Raw genomic sequence first — 19,528 nt, 5'->3', positions numbered from 1 at the left:
TTATAAAGGGTAATTCTAAAGGGTTATAAAGGGTAATTCTAAAGGGTTCTAAAGGATAATTATAATGGATTCTAAAGGGTAATTCTAAAAGGCAATTAGAATGGGTTATAAAGGGTAATTCTAAAGGGTTATAAAGGGTAATTCTAAAAGGCAATTCGAATGGGTTATAAAGGGTAATTCTAAAGGGTTTTAAAGGGTAATTCTAAAGGGTTATAAAGGGTAATTCTAAAGGGTTCTAAAGGGTAATTCTAAAGGGTTATAAAGGGTAATTCTAAAAGGCAATTCGAATGGGTTATAAAGGGTAATTCTAAAGGGTTATAAAGGGTAATTCTAAAGGGTTATAAAGGGTAATTCTAAAGGGTTCTAAAGGGTAATTCTAAAAGGCAATTCGAATGGGTTATAAAGGGTAATTCTAAAGGGTTCTAAAGGATAATTATAATGGATTCTAAAGGTTAATTCTAAAAGGCAATTCGAATGGGTTATAAAGAGTAATTCTAAAGGGTAATTCTAAAAGGCAATTCGAATGGGTTATAAAGGGTAATTCTAAAGGGTTATAAAGGGTAATTCTAAAGGGTTATAAAGGGTAATTCTAAAGGGTTATAAAGGGTAATTCTAAAAGGCAATTCGAATGCATTCTAAAGGGTTCTAATGGGTAAATCGAATGCATTCTAAAAGGTAATTCTAAAAGGGTAATTCGAATGTGTTCTGAAGGGAGATGTAATTATGATGGATAAAGGGTAATTCTAAATTCAGTTTGAAATGTATTGAGCATGATCAATGCAACAATTATATTAGAGAATATAAATTTATGATGTCATCGCTCACGTGGTCTGGCAGCCATATTGGATCAAAAAAAAAAAGAAGAAACATTAAAAAAACAGAAGAGTTGGCTCGCAACAAGTTGACTGCGCATGCGCAGAGTAAGTATTCTATGCATATCATCCAGTTCATTTTGTGGTTGCTGTACAACTCTTAATGCGCAGTTTGTTAGTGTGAGGCGATTTGTCCTTTCACCGTGACACCCTCCTTTGGTTGTGAGACGAAAATTTGCATCGTTTCACACCTTTAGTTATATTTATCACGTAGACTTCCAAACATAGTTTTATATCTCGCCAAGTCGTGCCTTCATGCTGTGCACATGCATGTGGCGCTTGTGCCCTTTCATTATATTTATATGTGCTGTGCATATTTGGAATGACATTTTGTTTTTTTTCACTCCTGTATGTTTGGCACACATTTCCAAAAATATTTGCAGCAAGATGGTTTGGCATCGACACAGTGGCTCAAAGGGTAGGGTTCCATCGGGTTGCGCAGCTTGTGTTTGGCTTGGATGGAAGATGCTCCGGGCCTACATCATCATCGTCATCTACGCTGTGTTTTCGGAAGAGATGTTGAACCAGCTCTCCTCTCTGCTAGCATTTTGAATGCTCTTGTAGCGGTTACCGCTGGATGTACATAATCGCCTTGCACCGGCCAGAACACGGCCAGACGCGCCTCTCCCGGGCATGCCCGGACTCACTGTTCCCGGGCACGCCCGAACCTCCCGGGCACGCCCGGTCTCGTCTTTCCCGGGCATGCCCGCTCTCGCCTTTCCAGGGCTCGCCCAGAGCGTCCGGGCATGCCCGCTATCGCCTTTCCAGGGCTCGCCCAGAGCGTCCGGGCATGCCCGCTATCGCCTTTCCAGGGCTCGCCCAGAGCGTCCGGGCATGCCCGCTATCGCCTTTTCAGGGCTCGCCCAGAGCGTCCGGGCATGCCCGCTATCGCCTTTCAAGTGTTCGCCCAGAGCGCCCGGGCACGCCCAGCCTCGACTTGCCAGGCCGCAGCCAAACACGCCCGGGCAGGTCCAGACTCGCCTTTCCAAGGCTCGCCCTTGATACCCGGGCATGCCCGGTATAGCTTTTGCCGGGCAAACTTCCCGACATAAATGTGTATATATATTGTTGCCCGATAAACGGGCTTGTCAGAATACCTGAGCTGTTTTGTTTCAATAAAGCAACTCGGACGAATTCCGTCTTTGGTCGCGTCAATTCTTTCGACTCGCGTTGGAGCGCAGTTCCTTCATTGGTGACCTACCGACATGGATACGGCAGTGACGCTTAAACTGCCTACCTTCTGGGAGGCTCACGCGGCTGTTTGGTTCGCCCAGGCGGACTCCCAGTTCGCCCTGCGAGGCATCACCACGGACGACACCCGCTTCCACCATGTTGTGGCGGCGCTCGGTTCCGCCACCGCGGCCCGCACCTTGAGCCTCCTCCAGCACCCGCCGGCTGCTGACAAATACGACGCGCTGAAGACGCTCCTCCTCGGCGCTTTCGCCCTCTCACCGGCAGCACGCGCACGGCGCCTGCTTGACCTGCCCGAGCTCGGCGACACGCGCCCGTCTGAGCGCATGGACTATATGCTCTCGTTGCTCGGCGAGCACTCTCCGGCATTCCTGTTCCGGGAGCTGTTCCTCCGTCAGCTGCCTAACCCGGTACGCCTCGCCCTGGCTGGCACGTTGATCACGGATTCCCGCGCCCTCGCCAGGGAAGCCGATAAGATCTCCTCGGCGGGCCAGCACATCGGCGCGGTTACCTGGAGCCGGCCGCCGTCCGAGGCGACGCCCACGACGCCCGAGCGCCCTGCGCGGTTGGAGGCCGAACTGCCGGTGCAACTGGCGGCCGCCACGCCGCACCGCCCGCTTCCGACACGACGGCCGGGGCCTCCACCTGACCGGGCGTGGTGTTATTACCACGCCAGGTTCGGACACAAGGCTCGGACGTGCCGGCCCCCGTGCACTTTCGGCAGGTCGGGAAACGGCCGGGCCGGCGTTCATTCCCAGCCATGAGCGCCGGCCACTCGGGCAACTTGCTGTTTATTCGGGACAAAGCGTCTGGATGGCGTTTCCTGTGCGACACCGGCGCCCAACTGAGCGTCATACCTGCCTCCGAGCAGGACAGGCTGGACGCAGTTTGCGGCCCCTCTTTGGTCGCTGCTAATGGCTCGGCCATACGCATTTTCGGCCCACGCGTCGTCACCCTCTGCTTCGGCAGCCAGCGCTTTCAATGGACTTTTGTTACCGCCAGCGTCCCCGTGGCTTTGCTGGGCGCCGACTTCCTCTGCGCGCACGGGCTGCTGGTCGACGTCAAACGACGTCGCCTTGTCCACGCCGAGACCTTCAGCTCCCTGGCGTGCACAATGAGCAGCTCCGCGCCGACCGAACTGGCGTGCGCCCTCCCGGCAACGAACGAGTTCGCTCGCCTGCTCGTGGAATTCCCGGCCCTCACGCGGCCGACGTTTTCGGCCGTCGCGGTGCGGCACGGGATCGAGCACCACATACCCACTACGGGCCCGCCGGTCTACGCCAGGGCCCGCCGCCTCGACCCAGCCAAGCTCGCCGTGGCAAAGGCCGAATTCGACGCGTTGGAGCACCTCGGCATCGTGCGGCGCTCCGATAGCGCGTGGGCCTCGCCACTGCACATCGTGCCAAAGCCGGGGGGTGGATGGCGCCCGTGTGGCGACTACCGCCGTCTCAATGACGCTACCACCCCCGACAGGTACCCGATCCCGCATATTCAGGACTTTTCCGCCCGTTTGGCGGGACGGGTCATCTTTTCGAAAATTGACCTGATACGGGGCTACCACCAGGTACCTGTCCGGGCGGCCGACGTCCCGAAGACGGCCGTCATCACGCCGTTCGGCCTGTTCGAATTTTTGCGGATGCCGTTTGGCCTCAAGAACGTGGCCCAGGCGTTCCAGCGCTTGATGGACGGCGTGCTGCGCGACCTGCCGTTTCTTTTCGTCTATCTGGACGACATCCTCGTCGCCAGCACGTCCCGCGCCGAGCACCTCCTCCACCTCCGAACACTGTTCGGTCGCCTCAGCGAGCACGGCTTAATTGTCAACCCGGTCAAATGCCACTTCGGCGCGACGACCGTTGACTTTTTGGGCCACCGCATCACCAAGACCGGGGCCGTGCCGCTGCCGACCAAGGTCTAGGCCATCACCACGTTCCCGCGTCCCCGTTCCATCAAGGCCCTCCAAGAGTTCCTCGGCATGGTGAATTTTTATCACCGATTCGTGCCCCGCGCTGCTCAGCTCATGCGGCCCCTTTACGAGGCCCTCCGGGGCAAGCCGGCCAAGCATGACATTGTTTGGTCCGCGGCCATGGACGCGGCCTTCGCCAGTGCCAAACGGTCCCTCGCCGACGCAACGCTGCTGGCTCACCCGGTGCTCAACGCGCCCATCGCCCTCACTACGGACGCCTCCAACTACGCGGTGGGCGCCGTCCATGAGCAATGGGTGGACGGGGTTTGGCAGCCACTCGCTTTTTTCAACCGGCAACTCCGGCCGAACGAGTTAAACTACAGCACGTTCGACCGCGAGCTGCTCGGGCTATTCCTGGCCGTTCGCCATTTCCGACACCTCCTGGAGGGCCGCCCGTTCACGGCTTTCGTCGACCACAAGCCGTTGGTCTACGCAATGGCTAAGGTCACGGAGCCGTGGTCGGCCCGCCAGCAGCGCCACCTCTCCGCCGTGTCGGAGTTCACCACGGACATCCAGCACGTCGCCGGCAAAGACAACGCCGTGGCCGACTGCCTTTCGCGGGCCAGCGCGAACGCGGTCCACCTCGGCGTGGACTTCACGCTCATGGCGGCCGACCAGACCACCGACGCCTCGCTGCAGGCACTCCGCGTGGCGGACACGGGCCTCTGCCTGGCCGACATCCCCTTCGCGGGCACCGTCCTGCTCTGCGACGTCTCCCAGGGCCAGCCTCGCCCCATCGTGCCCGTTTCCTGGCAGCGCCGCATCTTCGCCTCCATCCACGGCCTTTCTCACCCGGGCCGGAAAGCTTCTCAGAAGCTGGTGTCGGCGCGTTTCGTCTGGCACGGCCTTCGACGAAACATCCGCGACTGGGCCAACGCCTGCACGGCCTGCCAGCGAGCCAAGGTCCACCGCCACACCCAGGCCCCGCTGGCACCTTTCGCCGTGCCTGAACGGCGTTTCGACCACGTCCACGTGGACCTGGTGGGTCCCCTGCCCCCCTCGCGGGGGTTCACCCACCTGCTCACCATGGTGGACAGGACCACCAGGTGGCCGGAGGCCGTGCCCCTCACCTCCACCACCACCGCCGACGTGGCGCAGGCGTTCATCGCCACCTGCGTCGCGCGCTTCGGCGCACCAGCGGACATCTCGTCCGACCGCGGCCCACAGTTCACGTCTGAGCTTTGGGGCGCGGTCGCCCGTTCGTTGGGGGTCACGCTGCACCGCACCACGGCCTACCACCCCCAAGCCAATGGGTTGTGCGAGCGGTTTCACCGCTCCATGAAGGCCGCACTCATGGCCGGCCTTCAGGACGACGGTTGGGCCGACCGGCTGCCGTGGGTCCTTTTGGGCCTTCGCACGGCCCCCAAGGAAGACCTCCAGGCGTCAGCCGCCGAGCTCGTCTACGGCCAGCCACTCCGCGTCCCGGGCGAATTCGTGCCTGACGCTACCAGTCCCTGGTCCGCCGCTCGCCAGCGCTCGGACCTCCAGGAGGCCGCCCGACGATTTGCCCCCGTGCCGACGTCCCGCCACGGTGGCCCCCAGTCCTACGTCCCCCCGGCGCTTCGCACAGCGGAGTACGTCTTTGTGCGTCATGACGCGCACCGGGGGCCACTCCGGCCGCCGTACGACGGGCCCTTCCGCGTCCTGCGACGGGGCGACAAGTCTTTCATCGTCGACTTCGGCGGCCGGCCGGACCGGATTTCTGTGGACCGCCTCAAACCGGCGCACATGGACGTCGACCGACCACCACGGTTGGCCCTTCCTCCGCGGCGAGGCCGCCCCCCGTCCACAGTTCCCCCCGCTCGACCACCCACCACCACGTCAGACCCCTCCCCACGACCCTACAGGGGTCGCTTCGGCCGGGTCATCCGGACCCCCCTTAAATTGACCCTGCCGGTGCAGGTCGATTCTGGAGGGGCGTGTGTAGCGGTTACCGCTGGATGTACATAATCGCCTTGCACCGGCCAGAACACGGCCAGACGCGCCTCTCCCGGGCATGCCCGGACTCACTGTTCCCGGGCACGCCCGAACCTCCCGGGCATGCCCGGTCTCGTCTTTCCCGGGCATGCCCGCTCTCGCCTTTCCAGGGCTCGCCCAGAGCGTCCGGGCATGCCCGCTATCGCCTTTCCAGGGCTCGCCCAGAGCGTCCGGGCATGCCCGCTATCGCCTTTTCAGGGCTCGCCCAGAGCGTCCGGGCATGCCCGCTATCGCCTTTCAAGTGTTCGCCCAGAGCGCCCGGGCACGCCCAGCCTCGACTTGCCAGGCCGCAGCCAAACACACCCGGGCAGGTCCAGACTCGCCTTTCCAAGGCTCGCCCTTGATACCCGGGCATGCCCGGTATAGCTTTTGCCGGGCAAACTTCCCGACATAAATGTGTATATATATTGTTGCCCGATAAACGGGCTTGTCAGAATACCTGAGCTGTTTTGTTTCAATAAAGCAACTCGGACGAATTCCGTCTTTGGTCGCGTCAATTCTTTCGACTCGCGTTGGAGCGCAGTTCCTTCACTCTGAACATTCATTTCGTTAATGGATTTTCTTACTTCGTCCATTCGTGCTGCCGCAACATTTCCTTAAAAACAGACACAATGAGGAAGAGCATGTCCTTGCTGTGCTCCCCTTAAGCTTAAAGTGTCTGGCGACATTGAACGTGATTAACGCTGCCATTTTCGTGTTGTGCCAGCCATGAGCCAGGAGAACGTTGTCATGATAATAAGTACTTTTTCTGAGCATTAGGTATCAGATGGAAGAATTTTGTTTTTACAATGAATGGCACTCTTGTTGTGACCGTGATGTGCAGTTAAGCAATTGCAGATTGTCCTGTTGGTCACTACTCATCTAGATGTAATATATCATGATCTGGTCACGAGGTGAGGAAGGGTGTGGAATTTGTCCGCCTTTTACTCTTTCCTTACCTCTGACCTTTTCCTCTTTCCTTGCCTCTGACCGTTCCCTCTTTCCTTGCCTCTGACCGTTCCCTCTTTCCTTGCCTCTGACCTTTCCCTCTTTCCTTGCCTCTGACCTTTCCCTCTTTCCTTGCCTCTGACCTTTTCCTCTTTCCTTGCCTCTGACCGTTCCCTCTTTCCTTGCCTCTGACCTTTCCCTCTTTCCTTGCCTCTGACCTTTCCCTCTTTCCTTGCCTCTGACCTTTCCCTCTTTCCTTGCCTCTGACCTTTCTCTCTTTCCTTGCCTCTGACCTTTCCCTCTTTCCTTGCCTCTGACCTTTTCCTCTTTCCTTGCCTCTGACCTTTTCCTCTTTCCTTGTCTCTGACCTTTTCCTCTTTCCTTGCCTCTGACCTTTTCCTCTTTCCTTGTCTCTGACCTTTTCCTCTTTCCTTGCCTCTGACCTTTTCCTCTTTCCTTGTCTCTGACCTTTTCCTCTTTCCTTGCCTCTGACCTTTCCCTCTTTCCTTGCCTCTGACCTTTCCCTCTTTCCTTGCCTCGGACCTTTCCCTCTTTCCTTGCCTCTGACCTTTCCCTCTTTCCTTGCCTCTGACCTTTCCCTCTTTCCTTGCCTCTGACCTTTCTCTCTTTCCTTGCCTCTGACCTTTTCCTCTTTCCTTGCCTCTGACCTTTTCCTCTTTCCTTGTCTCTGACCTTTTCCTCTTTCCTTGCCTCTGACCTTTTCCTCTTTCCCTGCCTCCGACCTTTTGCTCTTTCCTTGCCTCTGACCTTTTCCTCTTTCCTTGCCTCTGACCTTTTCCTCTTTCCTTGCCTCTGACATTTTCCTCATTCCCTGCCTCTGACCTTTTCCTCTTTCCTTGCCTCTGGCCTTTTCCTCTTTCCTTGCCTCTGACCTTTTCCTCTTTCCTTGCCTCTGACCTTTTCCTCTTTCCTTGCCTCTGACCTTTTCCTCTTTCCTTGCCTCTGACCTTTCCCTCTTTCCTTGCCTCTGACCTTTTCCTCTTTCCTTGATCCAAAATTTCCCAACAGGTCTACTGGTTGGAGCCGTCCTTCGCTACACCACTGGTTCCCTGCCTAACCCTCCACCCCCGAGACTCAACTGCAGCCTGGCGGAGCGGCCAAGCACATTGCTCATCAATGCCAGTGGTCGAGTGCTGGAGTACACGCTCCGGGGAGAGATCACCGGTAGCTCAACAGCACCTCAAGAAAATGTCATGCTCAAACAGGTATGCGGCGTTTTGTTACGGTTGTTGTCCTGATTCGAGACCTACCTCAATAGGATGGTGTATAAGGGGTGATGTTCGGGACTGCTTCTGCACTACTTCAACAGCACTAAACTTTTGACTTTTTTATGCCTCGTCCCTGAAGGTGGCTGGAAACATGTTTTCGGGTTGTCCATCCCTTCCGTATGTAGTCCGGCCGTATGGGCTAAACCTCATTTTTCTCAGCAACCACATGTCCGATTGAGACAAAACTTTCAGGATAGGAGCGAGACCCATGCAGAATGTTTATTCTAACAGTGATGTTATAGGTCATGTGGTATGCCACCCATCTTTGATTAAACGCAAATAATTTAAAAAATATTTCCTAGAAACCGCTGAATGCAAAAATTTGAAACTTGGTACATTGTCAAGTACTCCCAATGGGGAACAAAAACATGATAATCCTGACATCTTCAGTGAAGTGGTATACCAGCCATTAATGTTTTAATCAAATGCCTTGGCCTAAAAATCTGAAATTGCATGCACATGATCTATGACCATTGACCACATTTGTATTGAATTATTAAATTTAGGACATCATAAGTCACATGGTTTGGCAGCCATATTGGATTTAACCTAAAACCTTAAAGAAACACCTCCCAAACTACCAAAGCAATTGACTCGAAACTTTACGTGTGTCATTGACTAGGAATGGCAATTAAAAGTTGATCACAAAAACGTCATCGGTCACATGGTGTGGCAGCCATATTGGATTGAAGGAACCACCTTTTGGAGGCCATTTTTCCCCGCAGAGAGGGGATTGGCCTTTTTTGGGCACCGTGGTCCCCTTTTTGAAGCAATGTTTTACAGCCTGATGCCCTTCCTGCCCATATTGGATTGAAGGAGAATATTAAATAACTAGTTGGGTCACCCGTGGGAATCCCACGGGCATGGACGTGTGTGACATTTGGACATCTTCATTTAGATGCTGCACATTCCGTTTTACAAAGTGGTTACTGGCAATTTATCAGATCCACAAATGATGTCATCTACACAATGTAATTACTTCTGATAACATGTGAATGCATGTGCGTGCACATGGGAAATACAGTTTGAAATGTGTCATTACATCTCATGTAAAATGTGACTTCAAGAGCTCAAATCCTCTCCCTCCATGCCCCCATCCCTCCCACATCACGCACACTGCACCGGGGAGTGGGTCACACATGGGAGAGTGGGTCACACACATGGGAGAGTGGGTCACACACATGGGAGTGGGTCACACACATGGGAGTGGGTCACACATGGGGGAGAGTGGGTCACACACACAGGGGGAGAGTGGGTCACACACACGGGAGTGGGTCACACCCGGGGGAGAGTGGGTCACATACGAGGGAGAGTGGGTCACATACGGGGGAGAGTGGGTCACACACGGGGGAGAGTGGGTCACACACGGGGGAGAGTGGGTCACACACAGGGGAGAGTGCGGGTCGCTTTAATCCTCCCCACTCATTCCTTTCTAACTCCTCCTCACTCCTCTCCCCTGCCCCCAGTCTCCTCTCCCCCTCCCCCAGTCTCCTCTCCTCCTCCCCCAGTCTCCTCTCCTCCTCCCCCAGTCTCCTCTCCCCCTCCCACAGTCTCCTCTCCCCCTCCCCCAGTCTCCTCTCCTCCTCCCTCAGTCTCCTCTCCCCCTCCCCCAGTCTCCTCTCCCCCTCCCTCAGTCTCCTCTCCCCCTCCCCCAGTTTCCTCTCCCCTGCCCCCAGTCACCTCTCCCCCTCCCCCAGTCTTCTCACCCCTCCCCCAGTCTCCTCTCCCCCTCCCACAGTTCTCCTCTCCCCCTCCCCCAGTCTCCTCTCCTCCTCCCTCAGTCTCCTCTCCCCCTCCCCCGGTCTCCTCTCCCCCTCCCCCAGTATCCTCTCCCCCTCCCTCGGTTTCCTCTCTCCCTCCCCCAGTGTCCTCTTCCCTTCCCTCAGTGTCCTCTTCCCGCCTCACTCCGGCAGGTGTTCCAATCGAGCAGGCACAGCAAATATTAGAGGTAATTTAACTTTTCTATTGGAGCGACACAGTGTAAATCCACCCCTTGTCCTGTTCATTCATTAGTGAAATGTTTCGCAGAACAGTACACGCATGGTTACGTCATCGGACTCGGACCGCAATGATAATCTTAAACAATATTATCTGGCACTTCATCCGGATTCATTGCAGCTGCTCTTGTATATGTTTGCTGAGCACACATTACCTTCCAATGTCTTTGTTGCTCAGCATCCCGTGCAAGTCTTGGTTAACGTTCATTGGCAGTCTCGTTCTGTTCCCTCATTCTTTTATTCATCTTGGAGATAGCATTTGGGCCTACAAATGCGAGTGGCGACACGTAAACGATGCTCCGCCCTTCTCCCCACGTGCAGAGTACCTAATTGCAACTTTTTATTGTGACTACGTCTAAAGAATGAAACATTCCGACTATATAAAGAATACAGCTCAAATGGAAAAGTCCCTGGGAAAAAAGTCTTATGGGTGGTGTATAAGAACATTACATTACACCTTTCTGTCCCGCGAAAATCAAAGTTACTCTTTTCGTTGCAGCATACAAAATAACATTTTTTAAATTAAAGATTTCAAATAAACATATTTAAAGTGTACGTGCACATAGCTTATAAAATAAGAACGGAAAAATATCTCTCGGCAATTTCCTGTCTGTGTTTATTTATTTATTTTACATATGTGAATTACATGTCCATGCACACGTGAAATGGAGTTTCTTTATTAATCCTGGATGTGAACACGATTCAGCATTGAAAACTCATGTGAAAACAAAAACAAAACTAGAACGCCACTCAGTAGAGCGCATACTCCCGCCGTGGGTTTAGTTAGAATAATACCTTTTGTTTAACATCCCCTCTCCCCAAAACAATCAATGAAAAAGAAAGTAAGCCCTAACTGTCAGAGAATTAATTTTGATATATCTCAGAATTCGAGGAGAAAAACATCATTTAAGAATAAGAATAAAAGCTTTAATGCAGTAAAACAGAAAAAATCTTTCCCAAAATTTTTTCCTGGATCCGGAATAATATCCTGAGCTTCACCAAAAACTAATAAATTCTTCCTTATCCCAAGGGCAATCATCTCACCAACTTTCATCCAAATCCGTTCAGAACTTTTCCAGATATCTTGTTCACAAACACATGAACATACGAACACACACACACACACGGACGGACACGATCGAATGCGTTACTCCCTGGCAGGATTAATAAACCTGAAATTCGCAGAGCCAGAACCAGAATTATTTATTTGGTCTGGGAAGCCCATGCGAGGTTTCTTCTTCTTCAACCTCTCACACACCCCTGGGTAAATATGCGATCTTTTAAAAAAAAGTTGGAATTTTGCCAAATCTGTTTTATTCGTTTGTTAATATACCTCAGCCATTGACAAATCTGGAACTAAGTCTTTATAAGTTCATCAAATACTGACACCGCGAATGACATTCGCTGAGCTAAATGTTGATATCTCTTCCAGATATCTGTAAATGTAAAAGAAATGTAAAACAGTTTATGTAAAGTTTATGTAAAGTTTTTACAGTTTATGTAAAATGATGTAAAAGAAAAACAAAAAACAGTTTTAAAGCATTATACGTATCAAACGATACATTTTATGAAACGGGAAACCTAATACACACTTTGGTGGTTTTTAAATGACAGAATATGTCTTTATTAGAAAAAATAAAATGAACATTGAAGACGATGCTGCTAAAAAAAATACACCGCTCTAACGGATAACCACGAGTTTAAACTACATTTACAACAAATATGAAAACTATTTTCATATCACAATGTTAAATATAGAATATATAGAAGATAATGTTAAAAAAAAATGAGCCCTATCTTCCAATGGTAAAAAAATCCTTCAAAAAATTCCTGGATCGGGAATAATATCCTGAGCTTCACCAAAAACTAATCAATTCTTCCTTATCCGAAGGGCAATCATCCCACCAACTTTCATCCAAATCCGTTCAGAACTTTTCCAGATATCTTGATCACAACACACACACACACACACACACACACACACACACACACACACACACACACACACACACACACACACACACACACACACACACACACACACGGACACGAGTGAATGCATTACTCCCTGGCTTCAAGCAGCCATCAATCATCTGGACTGGTCTCCCATCTCTACCGCCTCTGACATCAACTCATCCTGGGAATTCTTCCAAAGTAAATTGCTCTCTCTCATGCACAGATTTATCCCATCTCGTCTTCAGTTGTCATACCCTTCCTCCTGTCCATGGTACACGGATTCTTGTGGTGAGGCTATTGCCCAGAAACAACTTGCTTTCGTCTCCTGGAAAGCAAATCCAACGGAAGGAAATCTCATTTCCTTTCACAAAGCCCGAAACAAGTGTGTGTCCACCCTCAGGAGAGCCAGGAAACAATATCTCTCCGTTCTCAGGACAGAACTCTCTTATCTGTCTCCCTCTTCCAAATCCTGGTGGCGTCTGGTCAAATCTGTTTCTGGTGTTTGTTCCCCCTCCATCCCCTCCCTCACCTCAAACGGCCACACGGCTGATTCCGCACGTGAAAAAGCTGAATGCCTCAACTCTGTGTTTGCCTCTAAATCTTGTGTCCCAAACCCATCCCTCTCTGTACCCACCGTACCCAGTCGTACCCAGCTGCTCCTGGACTCTGTGTCCTTTCCTCCTGACAAGGTGGAAAAGTTTCTGTCAACCCTCGACTCTGATTCTGCAACTGGACCTGACGGCATCAGCCCACGGGCCCTAAAATCCTGTTCTTCCGCTCTTAAACTCCCTCTCTCTGTTCTCTTCACCCTCTCTTTTGCTCAAGGTCATCTGCCATCTGCTTGGAAATCTGCCAACATCACCGCTTTGCACAAAAAAGGTGCAAAAACAGATCCCAGCAACTACAGACCAATCAGCCTTCTCCCATTTATCAGCAAAGTCATGGAATCCATCATTGCTTCAGATATGAAATCTTTCCTCTTCTCCAATGGCTTGATCTCTAATCATCAATTTGGTTTCAGACCTGGTCACTCTACTCTGGACATGCTGCTTCTGCTTTCTCAACAATGGATGGAGGTCCTCAATGCCAAACAGGAAATTAGAGCTATCTCCCTTGACATATCACGTGCCTTCGATACTGTCTGGCACCCCGCTCTGTTCACCAAACTCTCCTCTTTTGGTATCCATGGAAATCTCCACGCATGGCTGGCGGACTTCCTCTCCAGTCGTAGTCAACGTGTGGCCCTGAATGGGTTTCTCTCATCTCCTCTTCCTGTTCAGGCTGGAGTTCCCCAAGGCAGTGTTCTGGGCCCTGTGCTTTTTCTGGTCTTCATCAATGATCTCTCTGACTCTCTTGAAAATCCTCTCTATCTCTTTGCTGATGACTCTACTCTCTGTCGCTCCATTCTTCATCCCTCAGATTGGCAGTCTGCAGCCTCCTCACTCTCTGCAGACCTGGACAAAATCACAGACTGGGCATACAAGTGGAACATGTCTTTCAATCCTGACAAATCTCACACTCTTACGATGTCTCTCCGAAAAGACCGACTGGACAACCCTCCCATCCACTTTCTGAAAAATCCTCTCCAAGAAGTTCTGTCACTCAAGCTTTTGGGTCTCACTATCTGCCATGATCTTTCCTGGGAAAACCACATTTCAAATCTGGCCTCCAAAGCCAGTCGCCGACTGGGCATCCTCCATCGTGCGAAGTCCTTCCTTGGCACACCTGAGCTCCTCACCACATATAAGGCTTTCATCCGCAGCTCAATGGAATACTGCTCTCCCCTCTGGGCTGGTGCACCTGCCTCACACCTAGCTCGTCTTCACGCTGTTGAAACCAAAGCATTCAGAATCATTGGAATCTCCCGCGATGAAGCTAACTCCAAGGGCCTCTCACTCACTCACCGCAGGCAGGTTGGTGGTCTTTCCGTCTTCTACCGACTCCTCTCTGGCCTTGCCACCCCAGCTCTCTCTGGGCTCTGTCCAGCAAATATTCCTACAGGTCGCACAAGATCTGCCTGCAACCCTCTTATGGTTAAACTGCCAAAATCAAGACTTTCTGCTCACCTTCACTCCTTCATCCCTCTTTTCTTCCGCCTCTGGAACAAACTCCCTCACTCTCTTCAATCCCACTCCACCCTCCAGGTCTTTAAAACAGCTGTTCACCACCATCTCTTATCTTCCCCCATCCAAAACATTGATCTTTTCTATCCCTGCTAATTTCACCCCAATTCCACTTTTTTGAAATACCAACTTCTGTCCTGGAAGTCCTTGGTGTCCTTGTGTTTGATACTTCTGCCACCCCTCTCCCCCCAAGCCCTCTCCCTCCCACACATCTCCCTGCTCTTAAATGTTGTGTGCCCTCAAGTGTTTGTGTGCTTCCCCTTCTCTTGTCTTCCGCTCCCTCTTTTTATATATTTTGTTTGTCTGGTTGATTTGTTTGTGAAATAAATGTCAGCTCTTTCACGAGCCTCGATTCAGTATACAAAAAAAAAAAAAATTTGCGCTGCAATGCATGTCCCCTACCAAAGTTCAAAGTGCCATAACTTTGTCAAAAATGATCGAATATGCAAATTTATGCATGGTTGATGCTGGTTTTCAAACTTGATCTGAGGTATGCTGAGACATGTGTGTCACGCTCGCCTCGTTGATAAGCCCGCAAGGTCGCTCATGGAGCGGCCTGCATGTGTTGCACTGTGTGAATTATATAATTACCAACTCACGGTCTGAGGTACTGGCCATTCAAAAGATATCCATTTTTTTTATATCTGCCAAACCATGCACCCCATCGCAAATTCCAAAAGGACATTTTAGTAGACTGATATGCTGAACAGATCTGTGAAGTTTCCCCTCGATTAGATCAAAAATGAGGGAGAGCTCGGTTTTAAAGGTTCATGCTTCATGCTCGCTGACTTTTTTGTTCGTCATGGGTATGCGATTCTGCCTGAAAAGTTTGGCCTCGATCTGTTCAGCCGTTGCAGAGAAAAAGGGGTTTTAGTGTTTTCACGAAAAACAATATGGCGGCCGAACCACGTGACCTGTAACGTCATAATTACCATTACAATATTCTACAGACCGAGTCCCTCCTTCAGTGAAAATTTGATCTCAATCGGTCCAATTATTGCAGAGAAAATGTTTTTTTAAGGAAATTAAAACTTAAAATGGCACTGAGTTAAGGATCATCAGAATTATCAGAATTCCCAAAGTTCAAAGTGCCATAACTTTGTCAAAAATGATCGAAACGTCGTGAAGTTCGAACTTGTTCTGCAACTTATCATGAGGAAACCATGTGCCAAGTTTGAAATCATTAGCATTAAGCGTTTAGTAAAAAAGTCCGGAAAACTGTTCTTTGCGTGACGGACTGACGGACTGACGGACGGAGGGACGGCGTGCAAACCTATAGTCCCCTCCGGTTTACACCGGTCGGGGTCTAATAAGAACGAATAAATATCTGTCGGCAATTTCCCGTCTGTGGCGATGCGTGAACGAAGCTCCGCCCCTCTCCCCACATTGTTGACTTTTTATTGTGACTACAGCTGAACTCTAAATGAAACATTTCGTTGTGACGATGGAAAAGTCCGCCGTGAATTTTTCATATATCTCGGCAATTTCCCGTCTGTTATTTTAGGCGGTGTAAGATATATCGAGCCGTGAAAAGCCACAATTATTAAATACATGTCGGCAATTTCCCATCTGTTGCGATATGTGAACGAAGTTCCACCCCTCTCCCCACATTGTTGACTTGTTACTGTGATTACGTCTAAATTAAACATTCCGTTGAGACGATGGAAAGGTCCGCCGCAAATTTTTAATATATCTCGGCATTTTCCTGTCTGTTATTTGGGTGGTGTATGATATATCGTGCCGCAAATTTCTAAAATGCCTCAGCAATTTTCGAGCCGTGAAAATCCACGATTATTTAATATGTGTTGGCAATTTCCCATCTGTGGCGATACGTGAACCAAGTTCCGCCCCTCTCCCCACATTGTTGACTTTTTATTGTGACTACGTCTAAGTTAAACATTCCGTTGTGACAATAGAAAAGTCTGTGGCGAATTTTTAATATATTTCGGCATTTTCCCGTTTGTGTTATTTGGGCAGTGTATGATATATCGTGCCGCAAATTTCTAAATTGTCTCAGCAATTTTCTGTGTGTGCTTGAATTTTCTCAATTATTGCTGAAACCAAGTCTGAAACCATCGATAAAAATGAAATCAGATGGTGAATTAGAGTCGAGATAAAGCCGTGAGGGAGCCTGAATGGACTTTGTTACAGGCCTTTGAAAATGCATTTTGTTCTATAAATGGTAATTTTAATCAAATTTTATTCGTTTTTGGCAACTGCGTCTGAAACCATGTTAGCGACTGTGAAAAATGAAATGAGATATCGAATTAGAGTTGAAATAAAACTGTGAGAGAGAGCAAGACACCGTGGGCCTAACAAAAGAGGCCTCAAAGCTATGCGAGTAAACAAAATGGTGGTGGTTTGTTTTTTACGCCCCTCCCAGACCGGGTGTAGCCACTCCCCCAGACAGACTCACAGACAGACAGACAGACAGAATCACCTGAGAATATTATTAAATAATTATATCTCAGAAACCGCTTACCCTATCAATGCAAAACTTTACAAATGTCACCTAACACCATTGCTGCATATAGTTTGAAAATGTAGACATCATAGGTCATGTGGTTTGGCAGCCATCTTGGATAGAAAATGAACCTTATCCGATAAACACAAAACTTCACAAAGGTGATCCCCTACCCATAGTGCAGAGTATACATTTTTGATGTCATATGTCACATGGTGTGGCAACCATATTAGCTTGAAAGCTGATATTAAAAAAAACAAAAAAACTCTTCTCCAAAACTGCTTCACCGATCGATGTGAAACCTGTCATGGCTGGTGAAAATGTGATACTTGAAAACAGCTGAAGGGATTGAAATCAAACTTGTTTATTTTTAAGACCGTCAACTAGGGCCTACCCATTGTCACGGGCAGGGATGACGCGGAGGCATATTGGCAACTCAGTCGAATTGCTCTAGTTTTCAACGATTGTTAAAATAATTGTTTTATAAATTTAAGCAAAATTGAAGTAACTGCATGGGGTATAGTGTTCTATGAACTCTCTAGTTTCGTATACCGTCTGTGGCTGCTGGTTGCATCATCGCTGGGAGTGTGGCTGTTGCCGCTTATGCAGTGCCCCCTGTTTCCATTGAGCTTGTGCTCATTTTGCCGACCGAATTGTCTCCTCTGTAATATTGTATGTACAGTATGTACCCAATATCAGTTTCCACCAGTTTAGCCGAAAGTTTACACTTTGTTTTTGAATGAAGCATTTGATTAGGAACCGTCCTGGCCTTCAAACACTTTGTTGGCCCCATGTGATTCATTCAATAGAGAATCTTCAGTACATCAAATATTTTGGATTACCATTTGCATTTTGCATTTATTCGCTTTCCAGTTGCCCTGTTTGACTATTTCCTGTCGAAATGCAAGAAATGGCCAAATGTCGAGGACTGCTGCAACCCCTTTGTTGCAATAAATGGAGATGCTTAGTTCATGACAGAAGTCAATAGTTAAAGAGCTTTGCTTAGAGCAAGGCTTCATCAGCTGGGTAGTCAATCGATGCATTGCCTCTCCTTCGGGAAGTATAAGGGGGAGCGGAAGGGACTAGCTGGTGTGTGTTGTGTGTGCTGTGTAATTCAATAGTGTCCTTTGTGTCGCTAAAATCTCACTATAGGCACTGTAAATGTACATGTCTGTGAAATAATGGTGTCAGAGGGTTGCCTGGATAGCCTCGGCGCACATTAATGTCATGTGATGCATTACTTATGAGGTCATAATGCTGTCCTCAATATCACATACTCGCGTGCAACTTTTGTATGAAACCTTGGTATCTCCAGGAAATAAAACAACATTTGGAATACAGGAAAGTCACTGTGGTTGCTCCAGTGATGACATCCATTTCAGCTCAGCTGTGCCCTTTGCTCTATTAGGGTTCGCTGAAGGAAGTATGCATAGCCATTGTTAGTTGTTACCCAGAATGCCTAGTGATGGGCTTTGAGACGAATCTTAGCTGTGAGAGACTAATCAGAAGAAATCAAATATATTTATCTTGCCAAAACGAAGTTTTTGCAAGATGTATTAGTCAGCTTGTATGTTTGTTTTTTTGTTTGTTTTTTTTTTTGTTTTTTTGTTTGTGGTTAATCATTTTTTTTCCACGTTTAGATCACTCTGTAGACCACAGTTATTATTGGAAACTCCTGTAACTTCGCATATCAGAGTCCTATAGAGATACCCTTCAGCACCCAAAATTTTGAAGGTCAAGGTCAAAGGTCAAGGTCACTTTGTGGTCAATCATGGAGGTCGACGAAACCCTTATTTTTTGAGTAACTTTGATCGGATCGTCTCCAAACTTCATGGGAATCTAGTATATGGTCCGGCGCTCAGCTGATTAGTTTTTGGTGGCGATCGGCCTTGACCTTCATGGTTAGCGCTGGAGGTCGAAAATTATTGACCCCAAGGTCAAATGTTGAAATCGTTATTTTTTGAGTAACTTTGATCGGATCGTCTCCAAACTTCATGGGAATCTAGTATATGGTCCGGCGCTCAGCTGATTAGTTTTTTGTGGCGATCGGCCTTGACCTTCATGGTTAGCGCTGGAGGTCGACCTTGACCTTTGACCTTGACCTTCAGATCACTCTGTAGACCACAGTTATTATTGGAAACTCCTGTAACTTCGCATATCAGAGTCCTATAGAGATACCCTTCAGCACACAAAATTTTGAAGGTCAAGGTCAAAGGTCAAGGTCACTTTGTGGTCAATCATGGAGGTCGACGAAACCCTTATTTTTTGAGTAACTTTGATCGGATCGTCTCCAAACTTCATGGGAATCTAGTATATGGTCCGGCGCTCAGCTGATTAGTTTTTGGTGGCGATCGGCCTTGACCTTCATGGTTAGCGCTGGAGGTCGAAAATTATTGACCCCAAGGTCAAATTTTGAAATCGTAGGTACCATATCGAGTAATACCTCATATGAATGCCCTTGATGAGTGCTTCCCAGATCTGTAAACAGTTTGACGCTATGACGTCATTTGATGACGTCATGACGAAAAAACGGAATTTTCATGAAAAAATTATTTCCTCAGTTCTCATCAAAATCTTTCAATATCTCGTGGGCAGACATTCCTCAAAGAGTCGCTTCTAGTGGATAGCAGTTCTGTTCACCTCAGTGTGACCTGAAGCAAGTCACTCATGTTCACATTTTGGCAAGATACGGTTCACCCTGTGGGTGACATAGGTTTATTTTTGTATTTATTATCTTGCCAAAACGAAGTTTTTGCAAGATGTATCAGT

The 19,528-nt window shown here is 49.3% G+C and overlaps 1 protein-coding gene across 1 annotated transcript in view; it reads left to right on the top strand.

Annotated features, from left to right (window-relative positions):
• LOC137427704 (sodium/hydrogen exchanger 6) overlaps nucleotides 1-19,528 on the top strand; it is a 166,073-nt gene that overhangs the window by 33,360 nt on the left and 113,185 nt on the right. Inside the window, exon 2 of the mRNA XM_078777871.1 lies at nucleotides 7,960-8,156. Coding sequence (XP_078633997.1) covers nucleotides 7,960-8,156 — 197 coding nt within the window. The remainder of the gene's footprint in view (nucleotides 1-7,959; nucleotides 8,157-19,528) is intronic.

This window comes from Myxine glutinosa, chromosome 5, assembly GCF_964187855.1.
Source record: "Myxine glutinosa chromosome 5, kmMyxGlut1.1, whole genome shotgun sequence".
NCBI classification, from domain to species: Eukaryota; Metazoa; Chordata; class Myxini; order Myxiniformes; family Myxinidae; genus Myxine; species Myxine glutinosa.
Note: the sequence above shows the minus strand (reverse complement) of the source record. Positions and strands in the feature narration are given on the sequence as shown.